The sequence below is a fragment of the Echinops telfairi genome, unplaced genomic scaffold (genome assembly GCF_000313985.2).
Source record: "Echinops telfairi isolate 266 unplaced genomic scaffold, ASM31398v2 ScPeMD7_7457;HRSCAF=8495, whole genome shotgun sequence".
NCBI lineage: Eukaryota > Metazoa > Chordata > Mammalia > Afrosoricida > Tenrecidae > Echinops > Echinops telfairi.
In genome coordinates, this window is record NW_022111357.1 from 8,914,117 (window position 1) to 8,931,723 (window position 17,607).

General features: G+C 41.6%; 1 protein-coding gene across 5 annotated transcripts in view; it reads right to left on the reverse strand.

Moving 5' to 3' along the window:
- The window catches only part of ZMYM1 (zinc finger MYM-type containing 1), a 37,993-nt gene extending 22,495 nt beyond the window's left edge, over positions 1 to 15,498 (reverse strand). The window contains exons 1-3 of one of the 5 annotated variants that reach the window (XM_045298864.1): positions 15,423 to 15,498; positions 4,298 to 4,407; positions 3,768 to 3,920 (exon numbers count right to left, since the gene is read on the reverse strand). In XM_045298864.1, coding sequence (XP_045154799.1) covers positions 3,768 to 3,863 — 96 coding nt within the window. In that variant the 5' untranslated portion in view covers positions 3,864 to 3,920; positions 4,298 to 4,407; positions 15,423 to 15,498. Of the gene's footprint in view, positions 1 to 3,767; positions 3,921 to 4,020; positions 4,039 to 4,297; positions 4,408 to 6,726; positions 6,746 to 15,422 lie in introns of those variants that run through there. The other 4 variants (XM_045298865.1, XM_045298867.1, XM_045298866.1 and 1 more) reach the window with 4 other exon arrangements.
- Between the last annotated feature and the right edge of the window lie 2,109 nt (positions 15,499 to 17,607).

The window sequence follows — 17,607 nt, forward strand, 5'->3', positions numbered from 1 at the left end:
CTTCTTCCATGTGGGCTTTGTTGCTTCTGAGCTTGATGGCCGCTTGATTACCTTCAAGCCTTTAAGACCCCAGACGCTATACTTTGTGATAGCCGGGCACCATCAGCTTTCTTCGCCACATTTGCTTATGCACCCATTTGTCTTCAGTGATCCGTTGAACACCCCGTGATCACACAGGTTGATATGTTGTTCCATGTGGGCTTTGTTGCTTCTGAGCTAGATGGCAGGGCCTAGTTTTAATCAATGGATTGTAAATATGGTAACGAAAGCATGAGCAGTCAAAAACAAAACAGATAAATTGGACTTTATAAGAAAAAAAAAAAGAGAGAGAGAGAGAGAGAAGTGGACTCAAACAGACATTTCACCAAAAAGGATACTCAAATAGTCAACAACCACATGAAAAGATACTCAATCTCTGGAGAGCAAATGTTTTGAGAATGATGAGGGCAATGAATGTACACATGTGCTTTACACAATTGATTTATGTATGGATTATGATGAGTTGTATGAGCCCCTAATAAAATGATAAAAAAAAATAACACGAAAAGATACTCAATCTCATTCATTACCTATTAGAAAGATACGAATCAAAGCCACAATGAGACTTTGGCTCTAGACAGTAAACTAGGACGGCTATCTATGACTGCTATGAACTGAAAATGACTGGATGGATGGAACACAAGTAGAGGATGGGTGAGGTAAAAAAATGAAAAGTTTGGAAAAACTTAAACCATTGTCCATTGCTGATGGGATTGTAAAATGGTAAAGGTGCTATGGAAAAATTGGGCATTTCTTCAGAAAGTTCAAGGGAAAACTGTGATGTGACCCAGCTATTCCCCTCCTAGGTATACACTGAAGAGACTTGAAAGCAGTGATAAAAATACACATGCGCACATCAATCTTCATCCCAACACTGTTCTCAATGGCCAAAAGGTACAAACAACCTAAAAATCAATGGATGAAGGGATAAACAAAATGCAGTAAATACATGCAATAGAATACTATTTAACCATAAAGAGAACTGAAGTCCTAATAAACGAACCTCCCCAAAAATAACCCAGAAAAATAATTTTCAAAGCTATATATTTAAATTTTTAAACAAAATATCCTTATCATTTTTAAAGTACTCTCCATTACACTTAACACAGCGGTTCTCAACCTGTGGGTTGCAACTCCTTTGGGGGGTCCAATGACTGTTTCACAGGGGTTGCCCAATTCTTAACAGTAGCAAAATTAGTTATATTAATTTCATGGCGGGGGGGGGGGTCACCACAACATGAGGAACTGTATTAAAGAGTCGTAGTGTTAGGAAGGTTGAGAACCACTAACAACATATTTGTCAAGTCTGTGATTCCATTCTTGGAAACATTTTTCAAACTCATCTGTTTGGATGGTTGACAGCACTTCCCTCTTATTTTTCTTCACCTCTTCTATGTCATCAAATCATTGTCCTTTCATGTCCCTCTTCATTCGTAGAAACAGAAAGAAGTTGCATGGAGTGAGGTCAGGTGAGTCAGGTGCATGGGGCAAGAGAGGTATGCTGTTTTTTTGTTTTTGTTTTTTGCCAAAAACTGGTGCACTGATATGGCTGCATGAGCAGGTGGCTCACCAGTTCCTGGTATACCACAAATCAGGCCTTTTTATCGTACTGTTACACTATCTTCTCAATACCTAACACACTATAAATATACTTCAAGCTGACATTTTTGTCTGTTAGCAAGTTCATGGACATACAGAATGAGGTTTGTGATCAATCAACATTTCACCTTTTTTTAAAATGAGAAAAACACTCATACACTTGAGTTTTTCCCATAGCACTGTTCTTGTAAGCTGTGTTCAACATCACAACAGTTTTTGTGACATTTTTCCCTGAGCAGGAAACAAAATTTCATAGCTGCAAGCTGTTCTCTTAAATCAGCCATCACAAAAAATGAGGCTCGAGAGAAACTGCTTTCATGAAAAAATTCACTTTGACCAGAGAGAACCTTCCCAGGCAACGCTATCTGATGCACTAACTCAAAGAAAATGAATAACAGGAAAAATGAATATTATGAATGCTCCGCCCAGCAAAGTTTTCCGGTTTGTTTTTTTTGGGGGTAACCCCTCATATGCTGTAACATGGATGAACCTTGAAAACATTATGCTGAATGAACTAAATCAATCCACAAAAGGACAATACTATATGATCTCACTTACATGAAATAACAACAGGAAAATGCATACAGACCAAAAACTTATTGGGTTAAGTGGAGAACCAAGGAGATAACAGGAGTGGAAGGGGGACAGAGGTAGTCATTATATAAAAAGCAGTTGAGTTTGGCAAGCCCTGTCCTGCCTGATGGGGGGAGGGAGGAAGAGGTGGGGGCTTCCCTAGTGGCATAGTAGCTACGGTAGGGTTGCTAACCATGAGGCCAGCAGTTTGAAACTACCAGCCACTAATTCTCTTGCTCTGGTAAAGAGTTAGTGTCAGAAACCAAAAGGGGCAGTACTACCCTGCCCTATAGGGTTGAAATGAGTTGGAATCTAATGAAAGACACTGAGTTTGGCTTTTAGGGGCTACCACAGGTCAGCAGCTTGAAATCACCAGTGGCTCTATGGAAGAAAGAGGCTTTCTACTCCTGTAAAGATGTTCCACCTTGGAAGCTCACAGGAGCAGTTCTATTCTGCCCTATAGGATTGCTATGAGTTGGAATTAACTTGATGGCAGAGGGAAAAAAAAGGGGGGGAGTAATGATTGTACAGCATGCTTAAGGTAACTGGTACTAAACTTGCATACCTGGAAAACGCTTTAAAAAATAATATTCTACTGCTTGATAGAGGTACTAGCATAAAACATTAGTTATTTATATTGTTTCAAGTTAAGAAAAAAGGGAACAAAAATGTTTGCTTCAGCTGTTTTTTTTTTTTTTTCACTTACATAATTTTATTGGGGGCTGTTACAGCTCTTGTAGGAATCCATACACCATTTGTATCAAACACATTTGTACATATGTTGCCATCATCATTTTCAAAATGTTTTCTTTCTTTCTGCTAGTCCTTGGTATCAGCTTTTTTCCTCCCCGCCCCCCATGAACCCCGATAAATTATAAATTATTATCTTACACCATCGCTATCTCCCTTTGCCCATGTTTCTATTGTTCGCCCCCCTGGACGGGGTGGGGGTGGGGGGAAGTTAAACATCAATCACTATAGTTGGTTCCCAGTCTCTCCCCCTACCTTCAAGGTATCACTCTTCCCATTACTGTTGAGGGGTTTATCTGTCCTGGATTCTGTGTGTTGAGGGCTCTTATCTATACCAGTGTACATGTTCTGGTCTAGCTGGATTTGTAAGGTAGAACTGGGGTCATGACGGGGGTGGAGGAAGCATTAAAGAACTAGAGGAATGTTGTGTGTTCCATGGGTGCTATGAAAACATTAGTTATTTGTATTGTTTCAAATTAAGAAAAATGGGAACATTTCAGCTGGCTTTAACCTCTTTGAAAGTTTAATTTTAAATAGGCCATTCTCTGAAATCCCTTTCTTGTATATACTTGCTATGGCACTTAATCCCATATGTGAGGGGACTTCAAAAGTTTGCTTTAAAAAATTCCATTATCTTTTACTTCTATTTTTTCATGAATTTTTGGAAGCCTATAAAGGTATTATTTGATCAACTGCTTATGTGAAGATAAGGCCTTATTAAGTATTTTAACTAACTAACTAACTAACTAACTAACTAACTAACTAACTAACTAACTGCCAATTAAATAATAGGGCAAAATATTTACTTGATCACTGTCAGGTTCGGTCTTGATTTCATCCGTCCGCAGTAGCTGTGTAGTCACTGCCTTGTCCAAGTCATCATCCGACCCTGGTTCTTTCATAGTATCTGATACAGAGGAACCCAGATCCAAGCAGAAAAGTGGGTTCCTTCCAGACTTCTAAAACACAACATAAGCGGAATTAATGTCAGATTTAAAAATGAATTTTTATGCATTTCCCTCAAACACCCCCCGGTCAACTTTAAGGCAAATGACAGACCTGTAAAGTGAGGTTGATTCAGAAGACCAGGGTTGTATGCACTCATTAGACCAGCTAACCAGAAGAGATCAAAAGGGAAGAATATGCTCGGGGACCAAGTTCAACAAGCAGGAAAGGAAGGGAGGAAAGAAGGGCAAATGAAAACCCTAACACCACAGGGAGGAAGGAAGTGGGAAGTGTGTTACAATGTCTGGACTGCACTCAATGTCCTGAGTCAAAATATGTACAAATGGTTGAACAGAAAACCAGCTTGCTCTGTGAACGTCCCCCAACTCACAGTCAACAGGAAAAGCAGTCACAAGGTAAAGTTCAGCCCTGGTAGAGAAGGTCGAATGACTGCATTGGAATCTGGCGTTAGACAGCTTTTCTTCTGATTTCAGTGGAGCTCTTGCCCAAGTGAAAAAAGTAACAATTAGGTTTTTAAAAATTACATATGTAGTTACTTTTAAACATAATTGCTCAGGAATAACAAAAGGGTCCTTAGACAGCTCAGTCTCAAGGTTCCTTCAGGGAGTGAACACTTGTTTCCTCCATCCATTATTCCTCAGGACAGGGGCACTTTGGTGGTTGAAGTTACCTCCTCCCAAATTCGTGTTCAAACACCGAAAACTTCAAGAACTGAGCATACATTATTTTTCTCATAAGAAATCATGTAAAACCAAGTAATTGGGTCTGAGGTCGCAAAATTACACTTAATTTTTACAGGATTTTAAGTCACTATGGAGGCTTTCAGCCTTCTTGCATTTTACTATCTCAGATATGCTACTGTCATCAAGCTGTTTGTTTTGTTCAAATTAACAGTAACTTTTCAGCCTCTTGATGTTTTGTTAACAATTTCACAACATTCACTACATTAGCGGCTTTAATCATATTTGCCCCCAAAATGTTGATGTCAACTTAACTCACTGCCAACCAGTCAATGCTGACTCACAATGACCCTACAGGATAGGATAGAACTGCTCCTGTGGCTTTCCAAGCCTGTAATTCTTACTAGAGTAGAAAGTCCTTTCTCTGGCAGACCAGTTGGTGATTTTGAACTGTTGACCTTGCAGATCACAGCCCAACATGTAACCCTACACTACCAGAGCTGCTAAAGACTTAGCTATGTTGTGTTCTGCCGACAAATCAGGTAAGTGGTAACCTGATTCAAATTTCCCAACAATTTCTTTAACTCCATTGTGGTTCTGAGTTTTCCTCTTAGCTTTACTGTTGGCATCACTAACTTTCTATGGAGTCATAGTTAAGACACTGTATGCAAATAAAGTGGGGTGGGGGTGGAGTGGGGGATGGGAAGCACAATGACAAATGATTTAATACCCTAACACAAGTACTATATGTTGTGTGTGGGAGAGCAGCACTTAAATATGCAGAGTGAGCTGCAGCCCATGACCCACTCTTGGCCGGTACAGGTTTTTTCAAGTTGGATTTTCAGTCCGACTATCAAGCAAAGTTAGGAACACCCAGCAGACTTTTTATTTGAACTTTGTTCAAATAGTGGAAAGTTGGAGCGTGGAGCCATTCGACAATCGAGTTATCACTGCATATCGTATTGCTTTCTGCTTTTCTGAGAGCTCTCTGCTTCCCTCTGGGACTAGTCTTCTCCATCACAGGAGATTCTGGTATTTCAGAGGTAGAATTCTTGCCTTTTACGGAGCACACTTGTTTGGATTCCTGACCAATGTATTTCAGGTACAGACACCATCCTTCCATCAGGGGAGCTGCTGAACAGAGATCCTTTAGGCCAAAGCAAACTTGGGAAAAGGCCAGGCAATCTACTTCTGAAAGTCAGCAATAAAAAGCCTTATCACACACACAAAAAAAAGCCTTATCACTTATCACACTGGTCCATTCATGGATGGTGTAGACTGGGCACAGTGTTTCATTCTGTTGCACAAGGTAAGTTGGAGGCTGACATGAGAGCAGCCAAAAATGAAACCGGCCTGGCTGTAGCACAAGAGAACCAAATGCAAATGTTTATTTTTAATTTAATAATGCTAGCACCAGTTATCTGTATCTCACTACCCCTCACTGCCTCTCCCCCCCAACACACAGAGCCAGCTATCTTGTCAGTGTTGTCAACTTCTCTTTTGGTTTCTTACAGGTTCGCATCATTTAGATATACTCACCGTGTATTTAAACTTCTAAAGCACTACTTCCTCTCTGATCATTCCTTCCTAGGATCCCGGATCTTCCAAGCCAAACCCAAATCCATTGAGTTGCTTTTGGGCCTCATAGCAACCCTAATGCCCTCTAGGGTTTCCAAGGCTCTAATCTTTATGGAAGCAGACCGCCTCATAGTTCTCATGTAACACAGCTGGTGTTCAAATGACTGACCTTCTAGTTAACAACCAAGCGCTTAACTACTGCACACCCTTCTTAACTACTTAACTTCTTAACTACTGCACCGCTCCTTCCAAGACCTATTTTTCCTCTAACTTACTTTGTCTTTTTCACAAACATCCATTTCATTTGCTGTCCAAATATTTGTGTTTTTCCAACACAAAATTTCCCCAAACTCTTCTCACTTGCACTACGGGATCCACCTTGGACTCAGATATTACCGTTTCCCCGAAAATAAGATTGTCTTATATTAATTTTTGCTCCCAAAGATGTGCTAGGTCTTATTTTCAGGGGATATCTTATTTTTTCCAAGAAGAATATGGTACACATTTATTGTTGAACAACAAAAAAAAGGAAATTTATTACCTGTATACGGTACAGTAGTTGTCATCACAAACCAGCATAACCAGACAAACTGAATCCTACAGTATCAAGAATTTCTTGTTACTACCATTATTTCCATGTATAACAATCTATGGTACATTTACTCATTATCTATGGTATATTTACTCACACTTCCTATCTGCTCCGGCTGCACTGCAGCCAACAGTGAACTGCGAGGAGGCGCCTGCCGCTATGGTCCAGAGTTATGATAGCTTCGGGGGGCCTTATGTTTGGGGAGGTCTTATTTTCGGGGGTGCCTTCTATTTCAGCGAGAGGCAAAACTGTAAGTAGGTCTTATTTTCGGGGGATGTCTTACTGTAGGGGAAACACGGTACCTATATGCTGATTTCCGCCTATACTCCTGAGCTACAACCCATATAGCCCTATTTGATATTTCTACTGGGATGCTCCATTGGTCCATCAAGCTCAAGATATTTAAAACTATATTATTTTATTACACCACACATCTTTCATACATTGTAGTACTGTGAATTACTTAATATGGTCCTTTTAACCATAGTCTTGGTAACTCTCATCAAAGACTGGGTAGGATTATGCACATGTGAAATGTTTGTGGCCTACCCAGGGAACCGGATCACTTTCTCATAATGTAAATAAGATACATGGAGCCTTTTGGATGGGCAAATAAGGTGTCTGGAACTCTAATAAGAATATTGGGCAATTTTGTCATCCTGCTAGTTTTAAAAGGTGTCATCCCTGCAGGAGAAAGGGGAATCTTACTGACATCAAGAAAGAAGGACCAAAAGCAGAGAGCAACCTGAAACAGCTGTGTTGAACCTCCCAGATCCAGAGGTGATACTGCAGCTGGCAAGCAGTGCCAGCAGAACCTGGGACCTGAGAAGACTGGGGGCTTCAGGCTGAATTTAGCCTTCAGGCAGCAGGCTTGTGGAAGAATGGAGTGCTCTGAAGCACATAGTTGACTGAGCTAAAAGGGCTTTGAAACACATGCCTAAGGGCAGAAGCCAAAGGGCCAGTGGCTGAGAGGAAGCCAAAAGCAGGAGAGGTATGCCTGTGGGAATGGCTAAACCGCTGTCCTGACCAAAGAACTGTATCCCAAGTTTTGGATGCTGAAGTGTAACTCTTGCAGGTTCAAATAAATGACAGCCACTTACAGTGTCTTGATAATTTAGAAGAGTCTTTATTCAGTTACAGCCGGACAGCTAGCATCTAAAAATGATTCTTTGATTGCAGTCCTGAATGGACATTTCAGTCCATTTTCAAGGGTAAAAAACTCATTTATTATTTGTCTAGGACTTAAGCAAGCATGGACAGAAGCAGAAAGCAAAACCATTGTTGTTATTTTTTAGAGTTGGTGAGTGTTACAGGGTACAGCATGGATTATAACATCCTGGTTAATAAAATAAAAACAGCAATATCCTGATTACAACATCAAATGGAACAATATTATTAATTAAAATGTTCTGGTCTCAAGAACATAAGAAATCTTTAGAATAAGATATTCTAAAATCAATCATCAAAAAGTAAATAACAATTTTAAAAAGTATCAATCACTAGTGGGCTTTTCTCAGATAGGAGGGGGAAGGAGGCAGGTCATTCAGCATTCAACAAGATGGTGTAACAGTGGCCAGTGCTAGTCTGCCTCATAACTAGTTAATGTCTCTAATACAAAGCAGTCATCATCATCTGTGATTTATGTGTGGTCACTGAAATGAATTATCAATCAGCAGGAAAGTAAAATGATGTGGGAAGGAAGGTTCATGTGAAAATTTGTGAAAAGTAAAGGTGTGTTTATTCTCTACATTATAGGGACTGGCCTTGGGTGAATGCTGATTCTTCTCCTGCTCCAAGCAATGTTAAAGGAGGTCAGATCTTGCTCCCATGACATTTTTACACACATTCCTTTCCCAGGAAATGTCACTATCCTATATCGAATTCCCCAAACAAAATATATACCAGTAGCCCCCAAATCCTCTTTCCCCCTAAACTCTCACAATTTATCACCAGACTGGATCAAATCTATGCTCTAAATAATGTCAATTTCTTTTCCCATTACAGGCAGTATCTACTTCCTCATTCTCTCCACTACTGCCCTCTCTGCTTGTCCAATTAATGGATTCTTTCTAGGCAAATATTACCAAAATGCAAAATGATAGTATAAAAAATCAATTAGATTTTAAAGAGAATTCCGTATTTCAATCTGAAGAATCATAGGATCTTGGCTGAAAGCAGAGAATACTAGAAAGATGTTTGTGTTTTACTGGCTACAAAAAGGCATTTGACTGTGTAAATCATACAAACTATGGATAGCCTTGAAAAGAATGGGAATTCCAGAACACTTCATTGTATTCATTCAGAACCTATACATGGACCAAAAGGGAATCACATAAACAGACCAAGGAAATACTGGGTGGTTTAAAATCAGGAAAGGTTATGTGTCAGTGTTATCCTTTGTATCATACTTATTTAATCTGTATGTTGAGCAAACAGTCAGAAAACCTGGACTATCTGAAGAAGAACACAGAGTCAGGATTAGAGAAAGGTTTATTAACAATCTCCAATTTACAGATGACATAACCTTGCTTGAAGGAGGACTTGAAGTACTTGCAGATGAAGGTCAAGGACTGAAGCTTTGAATATGGATTGGAACTCAATGTAAAGAAAACAAGAAGCTGCACAATTGGACCAATAAACAGTATCATAAATGGAGAAAAGATCAGGTTACGGTCTTTGGGAGGGGAGGACCACTAGAACTGATTGTGATTATGCACACATAACTCATTTTAAAAGCAATTTACCCGTGGAAGTGCATGATCTGTGAATACTATAGCAAGAAAACCACTACCTGAAAAAAACAATGGTTACCATAGGTGAAGGGGAGTTGTTGTATAGGGGCACTGAGTTTATGAGTGGTAGAATAATTTGGAAAAGGATATCAGGAATGGTTGTATAACACAAAGAGTATAATCAATGGCACTGAATTATGCAAGCAGAAGTTATGGAATTAGAGAATGTTTTGTTGTGTTTGTATATTTTTGCCACAATTAGAGAAAAAAATTACGTAAACAGATCTGGAACTATTTATAGGCTTTTTTTTAATTGTCGGTTTTTAGTTGCTTTCTTTTGCTGTTTTGATTTGCTGTCTTGTTTTTGTGATTATTCACTGAATGTCTATCTAGATAAGACAGGCAAGATAAACAATCTAGAGGAGAAAATAATGGGACCAACGATTCCAAGGGGGCACGGGAGAGGGGAAGATGGGGGAAAGTAAAGAGGGTGTCAACCAACCCAGGGACAAGGGAGCAACAAGTCATCTAAAATCCATGGCAAGGAGAGTATAGGATGCCTGGTGGGGCTTGGTCAAGGGCAGTGAAGCTGAGAGGAATTACTGAAACCCGCATGAAGGCCGAACATGATAGTGGGACAAGAGGAAAGTAAAAGGAAAAAGAGGAAAGAACTAGGAGGCAAAGTACATTTATAGAGGTCTAAATACAAATGTACATATGTAAAAATATTTATATATAAGATGATAGGGAAATAGATCTATGTACATATATTTATATGTTAAGTATTAAGGTAGCAGATGGACATTGGGCCTCTACTCAAGTACTCCCTCAATGTACTCAACACAAGAACACTTTAATAATCCAGCATTCTGTGAGGCTCATTTTCCTAACACAATCGCTGAACACAAAATGGATGCATAAGCATATGTGGTGAAGAAAGCTGATGGTGCCCAGCTATCAAAAGATATATTGTCTGGGGTCTTAAAGGCTTGAAGACACACAAGTGGCCATCTAGCTGAGAAGCAACAAAACCCACATGGCAGAAGCACACCAGCCTATGTGATCACAAGGTGTTGACGGGATCAGGTATCAGGCATCAAAGACCCAGAACAAAAAATTGAATCATTGTGAATGAGGGGGAGTGTGGAGTGGAGACCCAAAGTCCATCTATTTGGACATCCCCTTACAAAAGGATAACAAGGAAGAGACGAGCAAGTCAAGGTGCAGTACAATACCAATGAAACATACAACTTTCCTCTATTTCTTTAACGCTTCCTCCCCTCCACTATCATGAGTTCAATTCTACCTTACAAATCTGGCTAGACCAGAGCATATACACTGCTACAGATAAGAGTTGGAAACACAGGGAATCCAGGACAGATAAACCTCTCAGGACCAATAATGAGAATAGAGATACCAAGAGGGTAAGAGGAAGGTGGGGGGAGAAAAGGGGAACTGATCACAATGATCTACATATAATCTCTTCCTAGGGGGATGAACAACAGAAAAGTGGGTGAAGGGAGACAGTGGTCGGTGTAAGACACGTGGGAAAAATTTTTTATAAATTATCAAGGGTTCATGAGGGAGGAAGGTGGGGAGGGGTGGAAATGAAGCACTGATATCAAGGGCTCAAGTAGAAAATGTTTTGAAAATGATGGCAACATATGTACAAATGTGCTTGACACATGGATGGATGTATGGATTGTGATAAGAGCTGTAAGAGCCCCTAATAAAATGCTTTTTTTTAAAGAGAAAATAAATTACAGGAATAAGTTCAAGAAGAAAATGTTGTAGAATTGAATATGATCAACAAATGTACAACTCTTTTTGATATGACTGAATTATTGAATTGTATGATGTAGATGAAGTACTAATAAAACGTAAAAAAATTAAAATCCTGAAAAGCAAAAAAAAAAAAAAAAGTTACAGTCTTGGTAACCCACAGGGGCAGTTCTACCCTGGTCCTATAGGGTTGCTATGAGTCGAAATCCACTCAAGGGCAGCGAGTGGAGTGAAGTGAGTATGGTAAGTATAACCATCTAAATATGTACACAGCCAAGAAGGGAACATAACAGATCAGCAACAGGAGCAAAGCAAAGCCACAAACCCCCTTAAGAGGCCCCAAAATAGACTCCAGGCTAGGAGAGGCAGTTCCTGGAACCCCCCAGGACTGATGGGGAGACAGTCATAAAGGTCAGCAGACAAGACTTGAAATTATGTATTCTATTTTGTTTCTTTTTATTCAACCTTTTGTTTTCTGTTATTGTTGTTTTGCCTACCTATTTAACAGTGGTTCTCAATCTTTCTAATGCCAAGACCTTTTAATACAGTTTCTCATGTTGTGGTGACCCCAACGATAAAATTATTTTCATTGCTACTTCCTAACTGTAATTTTGCTACTGTTATGAATCGTAATGTAAATATCTGATATGATATGCAGGATGTATTTTCATTGTTACAAATTGAACATAATTAAGCATAATTAAAGTACAGTGATTAATCACAAAACAATATGTAATTATACACTGTGAAAATTATTTGTGTTTTCCAATGGTCTTAGGCAATCCAAAGGGGTTGCGACCCACAGGTTGAGAACCGATGCTATACATGACAGGCATGGGAAGCAAGCCCGAGGAGAAAGCAATGGGACTGATGGTTCTGGAGGAACTTGGGTGGAGAAGGCAGGGGAATGGAGCAGTAAGTACACAGCACCATAGACAGGGGAACAAGTAGGAGGACGTAGAGATCCTGGTGGTGTTAGAGCAATAGCAATCTAGCTGAAAGGAAATTACTATGAGGCAGAAGGGCAAGCATGATGGTGGGGCAGGAGGAAGGTAAAAGGAAACACGAGGAAAGAACTAGGAAGCAAAGCTATGGATAGAGGTATAACCATAGGTGTGTACTTATTAATTCATAAAAATAGATGTATAGGCCTATGTAAATATATTTATATAGCACTACATTGAGGAAGTGGACAGACTTTGGGGCTCTATTCAAGCCCTCCCTCGATGCTTTGTTCTAACAACCTGGCATTCTGTGATGCTCACCCTCCTAACACAATCACTGAAGACAAACATGTGCATAAGCAAATGTGGTGACGAAAGCTGATGGTGTCCAGTTATCAAAAGATACAGTGTCTGGGGTCTTAAAGGTTCGAAGTTAAACAAGCAGCCATCTAACAGAGAAGCAACAAGCCCACATGGAAGAAGCACACCCACCTGTGTAATCATGAGGTGTCAATGGAATCAGGCAACACACACCAGAAGATCCAAAACAAACAAACAAAAAACATATTGTTGAGAATGAGGGGGGTTGGAATAGAGACCCAAAACCCATCTGTAGACAATAGGACATTCCCTCACAGAAGGGTCACAGGGAAGGGAAGAGTCAACCAGGGCACAATATAGCACCGATGAAACACAAAATATCCCTCTGGTTCTTTGAGGCTTCCTCGCCCCCCACTATCATGACCCCAGTCCTGCCTTTCAGTTCTGGCTAGACCAGAGCATGTGTACTGGTACAGAATGAGAAGAGCATTATCAGGAGGGTAAGTGTAAGGTTGGGGGGTGGGGGTTACGGAAGTGAGGAAGGGGGAACTGATCGCAATGATTGAAGCATAACACCCCCCCACCCAAAGGGGGATGAACAACTGAAACATGGGTGAAGGGAGACAGCGGTTGGTTTAAGATACGAAAACAATAATGATTTACAATTTGTCAAGGGGTTACCAGGGTGGAAGGGAAGGGAGGGAAAAAAGAGGAGCTGATACCAAGGGCTCAAATAGAAAGTAAATGTTTAGAAAATGATGATGGCAACATATGTACAAATATGCTTGATACAATTGATGTATGGAATGTTATAAGAGCTGTAAAAGCCACCAATAAAATGATTTAAAAAAAAAAAGATATGATGAGGGAGGGGGAAAATGCTCCAAGACAACTTCGGGATATTGAAATTTGAGCTAGGTTTTAGAAAGTATCTAGGGAGCATTGCTACCACCCATCAATTTGGTGTACTGTGGTGGCTTGCACGTTGCCATAAAGACAGACGCTACAGGTACTTTAAATAAAATCCTGCTGTTAACCCCCCTAGGTACACAGGTTTCCAACTAAAACCGACTAGGGAGATAGGCTTGGCAATCTACTCCTGAAAACCACCCAATGGAAATCTATGGCCCACAACAGAAGACCTGTTTCTCTTGCTATGGATACACCATCAGGAGGGATCAATCACTGCAGAAGGACATGTTTGGGGAAGTGGGCCAGCAAGTGTGAGGGAAACCTTTGGTGAGATGGGTTGGCACAGTGGTCACAATGCAGGGCTCTGATAAGCCAGTGATTGTAAGGATGACATTGGGCCAGAAAGCACTTTGTTCTAGGACACCTGAGTTGGAGTCCACTACAGAACAGCTAACAAGAAGCATTGGGGGGTAGAGGGGGCACTGCAGGCACAACAGCATAAACAATAGCATAAGTATCTGAGAAATAAAGAGGAAGGTTATTGTTGAAGTTAAAATGCAAGGGTCATCATGGAAAGAGACGATGTCCGAAAGGCAGATGTGGACTAGGAAGGTCCCTGAACACAAACACCTAGGACTTGACTTTGTACGTCAGCAGCAGCTCTCAAACTGCACTCTTCGGGTTCAACAAGCATTTCATCTTTAAAGTGTTTATAACAAACCCCCAAAGTAATAAAAACATGGAATTACATAACTGTTATATAGCAAAGGTTGTATTTTTTAGACCCACACAGCATTAGTTTGTTTATAGACCTTCAGAAAATAGCCTCTACCACCACTTGGGTGAATATAGTTTAATTCCTAATTCCTAGTAGCTGTGGGATCAAATTAGGGCAGCCTGGCCATCTACTGGGAAAAAAAATTTTTTTTAAATCAGCAAATGAAAACCCTAGGGCTCATTAACTGTCCGAGCCTGGTGGGCAACTAACTGGACTAAGAGGTGTCAGTGATTAGGAAAATGACGACTTCGCACAGATCCTTTTTGGATTCTAGGCACATAAAACCCTAGAAGTAAATTCACGACTTTAATGCTTTTAATGATCTATCTTCAACCTTTAGAGTTAAATGGGCAAAACAAAAATATTTAACGGTGTAGTATCCTGATGCAGGTTAAATACTGTTCTTATTATATAAATGTTGGAGCTTCTTATGACGAATACAGACCACCGTCAGATGTTGCTAGTGATTTAACTCTAAAAGCAAAAATCCACCATTCTTTTCTTTCGGTCTCAAATTTAACTGAAAAGCATGCCAAGATTATAATCCGAAAAATTTAGTAAAATTACTATTTGCAAAGGAATCCTGGCAAATCAAGGCATTTACATCTCTGGGCACCAAAGCAAAATAGGGAAACGGAGTGATGCAGAGACTGATAAAAGATGCACCACCCTAGACTCCCCATTTCATGCGCAAATCCACTCAATTTGCCCAAACCGAAACTATTCACTCATAGTATGAATTATCTGGTTTCTTTCAGCCGAGATCCCGCGTACGATGCCATTTTTTAAAGATGGAAAACCACGGCTGCAGCCGGCAGAGCCACAGGTGATCAGAGGCGTTGCGTGCTACAGCAACGAACGCAGACCGCAGAGGAGGGGACGCACAGCCGAAAGCCCGGGGACGACGCCCGCGAGGCGGCGGCGCGAAGCGCTGGGCGTGCAGGGGACCGAGCCCCGCTCCGCCGGCGCCCGCCCAAGGACACGACCATCGTGTTCTGGTTCGGCCTGGCCCGGAGGTTCCGACCACCATGGCGGAGTCCGCACTCAGACCCGGCGCCCAGACGCCCGGCCCAACCCCGGCGCTTCGGCCTCCCGCCAACAAGCAGCCCCCCTCCGGCAAGGCGCGCGGCTGGACCAGAATAAAGACCAATCCCACAGCTGAACGAGGACGCTTACGAGTTCCGCCCGGGCCTCGCCGCCTGAGGAATCTCAAACTTCGACACAGCCGCTCGCTGCGCGCCACTGACGCGAAAAGCCCCCGGAGGCCCCACCCCCTTCCCGTCGTGCTCCGCGGCGGACATGCGCAGCGCGGCCGGCCCGGGGGTCCTTCCTCGGAGGGAAGGGGCGGAGGGAGACGCTGCCGGTCAGCGCACCCACGCCTGCCAGCCCGTTTGGCCCTTAGATCAGGGTCCTTCCGCGCTCAAACTGGCGCCTTCGATTCTTCACTAGCGGTGTGCCCTGGAACGACGTGGCCACTTTCGCGGATCCCAAATTCTCCATCCTGGACCCGGCGGTTTTTAGAGCCGAAGTCCCAGGACTGTGAGAATTAAAGAGGTGCGGTGCCAGGTGCAGCGCACATTCCCCGTCACGTGAATTTTCCACGCACGTGGAGCGCAACTGCTGGTTGTTTGCTCCTTGGGTGGCTTTTCTTGTTAGAAGGTCGCCGTGAGTTGGAAGCCACTTCGTGGCAGTGAGGTTGTTTGTTTATTGTTGTTAAGCTGAAAACCCGACAACTGCCACGGAGTTGATTCCGACTCACAGTGATACTGTATGTTGTCTGCCGCGCCGGGAGCAGTTCGCTTCAACGTTCTCCGGGAGTGGCCAGTCGCCTTGACTTGCTGAGCTCGCAGTTCACAGTGCAATGCTTGCCCGACGGCAAGACCAGAGCTCCTGTTTTGTGTCTCCTTAGGTGCCATCAAGTTGTGTCCAACTCGCAGTGACCCTTTGTTTCACAGAATGGACCCTGAGACAGCCTCACAATCATCCCCATGTTTGAACCCATTGTTGCCGCCACTGTGCCAATCAATCTCTGGTGAAGGTCTTTCTCTTGTTAGTAGACCCTCTAGCAAGCATGATGCGCTTTCCAGGGACCAGTCTCCTGATAACATGCCCAAAGTATGTGAGACAGATTTGTTTCTTCTTCTGGTAGTCCTTGGGACTTTGGATATTCTTCACCAAAAACCCTAATTCAAATGCATCAATTCTCTTATCTCCCTTACCTGTTGCCAGCTTTCACAAGCAGGTAAGTTGACTGAGAATATTATGGCCAGGGAAATGCATTGGCTGATTTCTTGCCTGGCTGCTGCTTACATTGATTGTGAATTTAAGTAAAATGAAATCCTTAGCAGTTTCAATCTTTTCTCCCTTTTTTATGATGTTGTCGATTGGTCCAGGTGTACAACTTGTTTTCTTTCCATTGAGTTTTCTTTCCATTGAGACAGCGGAAGCCTGTCTTTGATCTTCATCATCAAGTGCTTCAAATCCTCCTCACTTTCAGCAAACAAGATGATGCCATCGGCGTATCACAGGTTGCTAGTGAGCCTTTGTGCAATCCTGATACCCCACTCCTCTTTGTATACTTCAACTTGTCTGATTATTTACTCAGCGTGTAAACTGACTGAGCGTAGTTATGGTGGACACAGTTGAATGCCTTTGTATAGTCAATAAAACACAAGTAAGCCTCTCTTTGGTATTGTTTGCTTTCAGCCAAGATCCATCTGATGTCAGCAGGAATATGCCTCATTCCACACTCTCTTCTGAGTCAGGCTTGAATTTCTGGCAGCTCCCTGTTGATGTACTTTTATAACCTTTTATAAAAAAATCATCTCTTCCTGTATGAGCCCCCAACAAAATGATTTTAAAAAATAAAAATATATTCTCTTCAACAAAATTCAGTGCTCATGGGAGCACCAGTTATGTTGTTGAAAAAAGCTATTTGTAAGGAAGAAGTAATTGATTATACAAAATTCTATCACATGATCACCAGCTTTGGTCTTATCACCTAGGATATATTTTCCAACCACTTATCATTCCTTAAAGTGTTCAACTTTGCATTCCTATCATCAGCAAATCCTCTTCACAGTCAGCAAGCAAGATTGTGTCATCTGCATATCACAAGTTGTTAATAAGCCTTCTTTCGAGCCTGATGTGGCATTCTTCTTCATAGTTTCTCTGATTATTTGCCCACCATATAGATTAAATAAATTTGGTGAGAGGACTCAACCCTGGTGCACATCTTTCTTGATTTTAAACCATGCCATATTCCCTTTGTTCGTACAACTGCCTCTTGACTCAAGTACAAGTTCCAGATGAGCACATTAAAGTGTTCTGTAATTCTCATTTTTCTCAAGGCTATCCATAG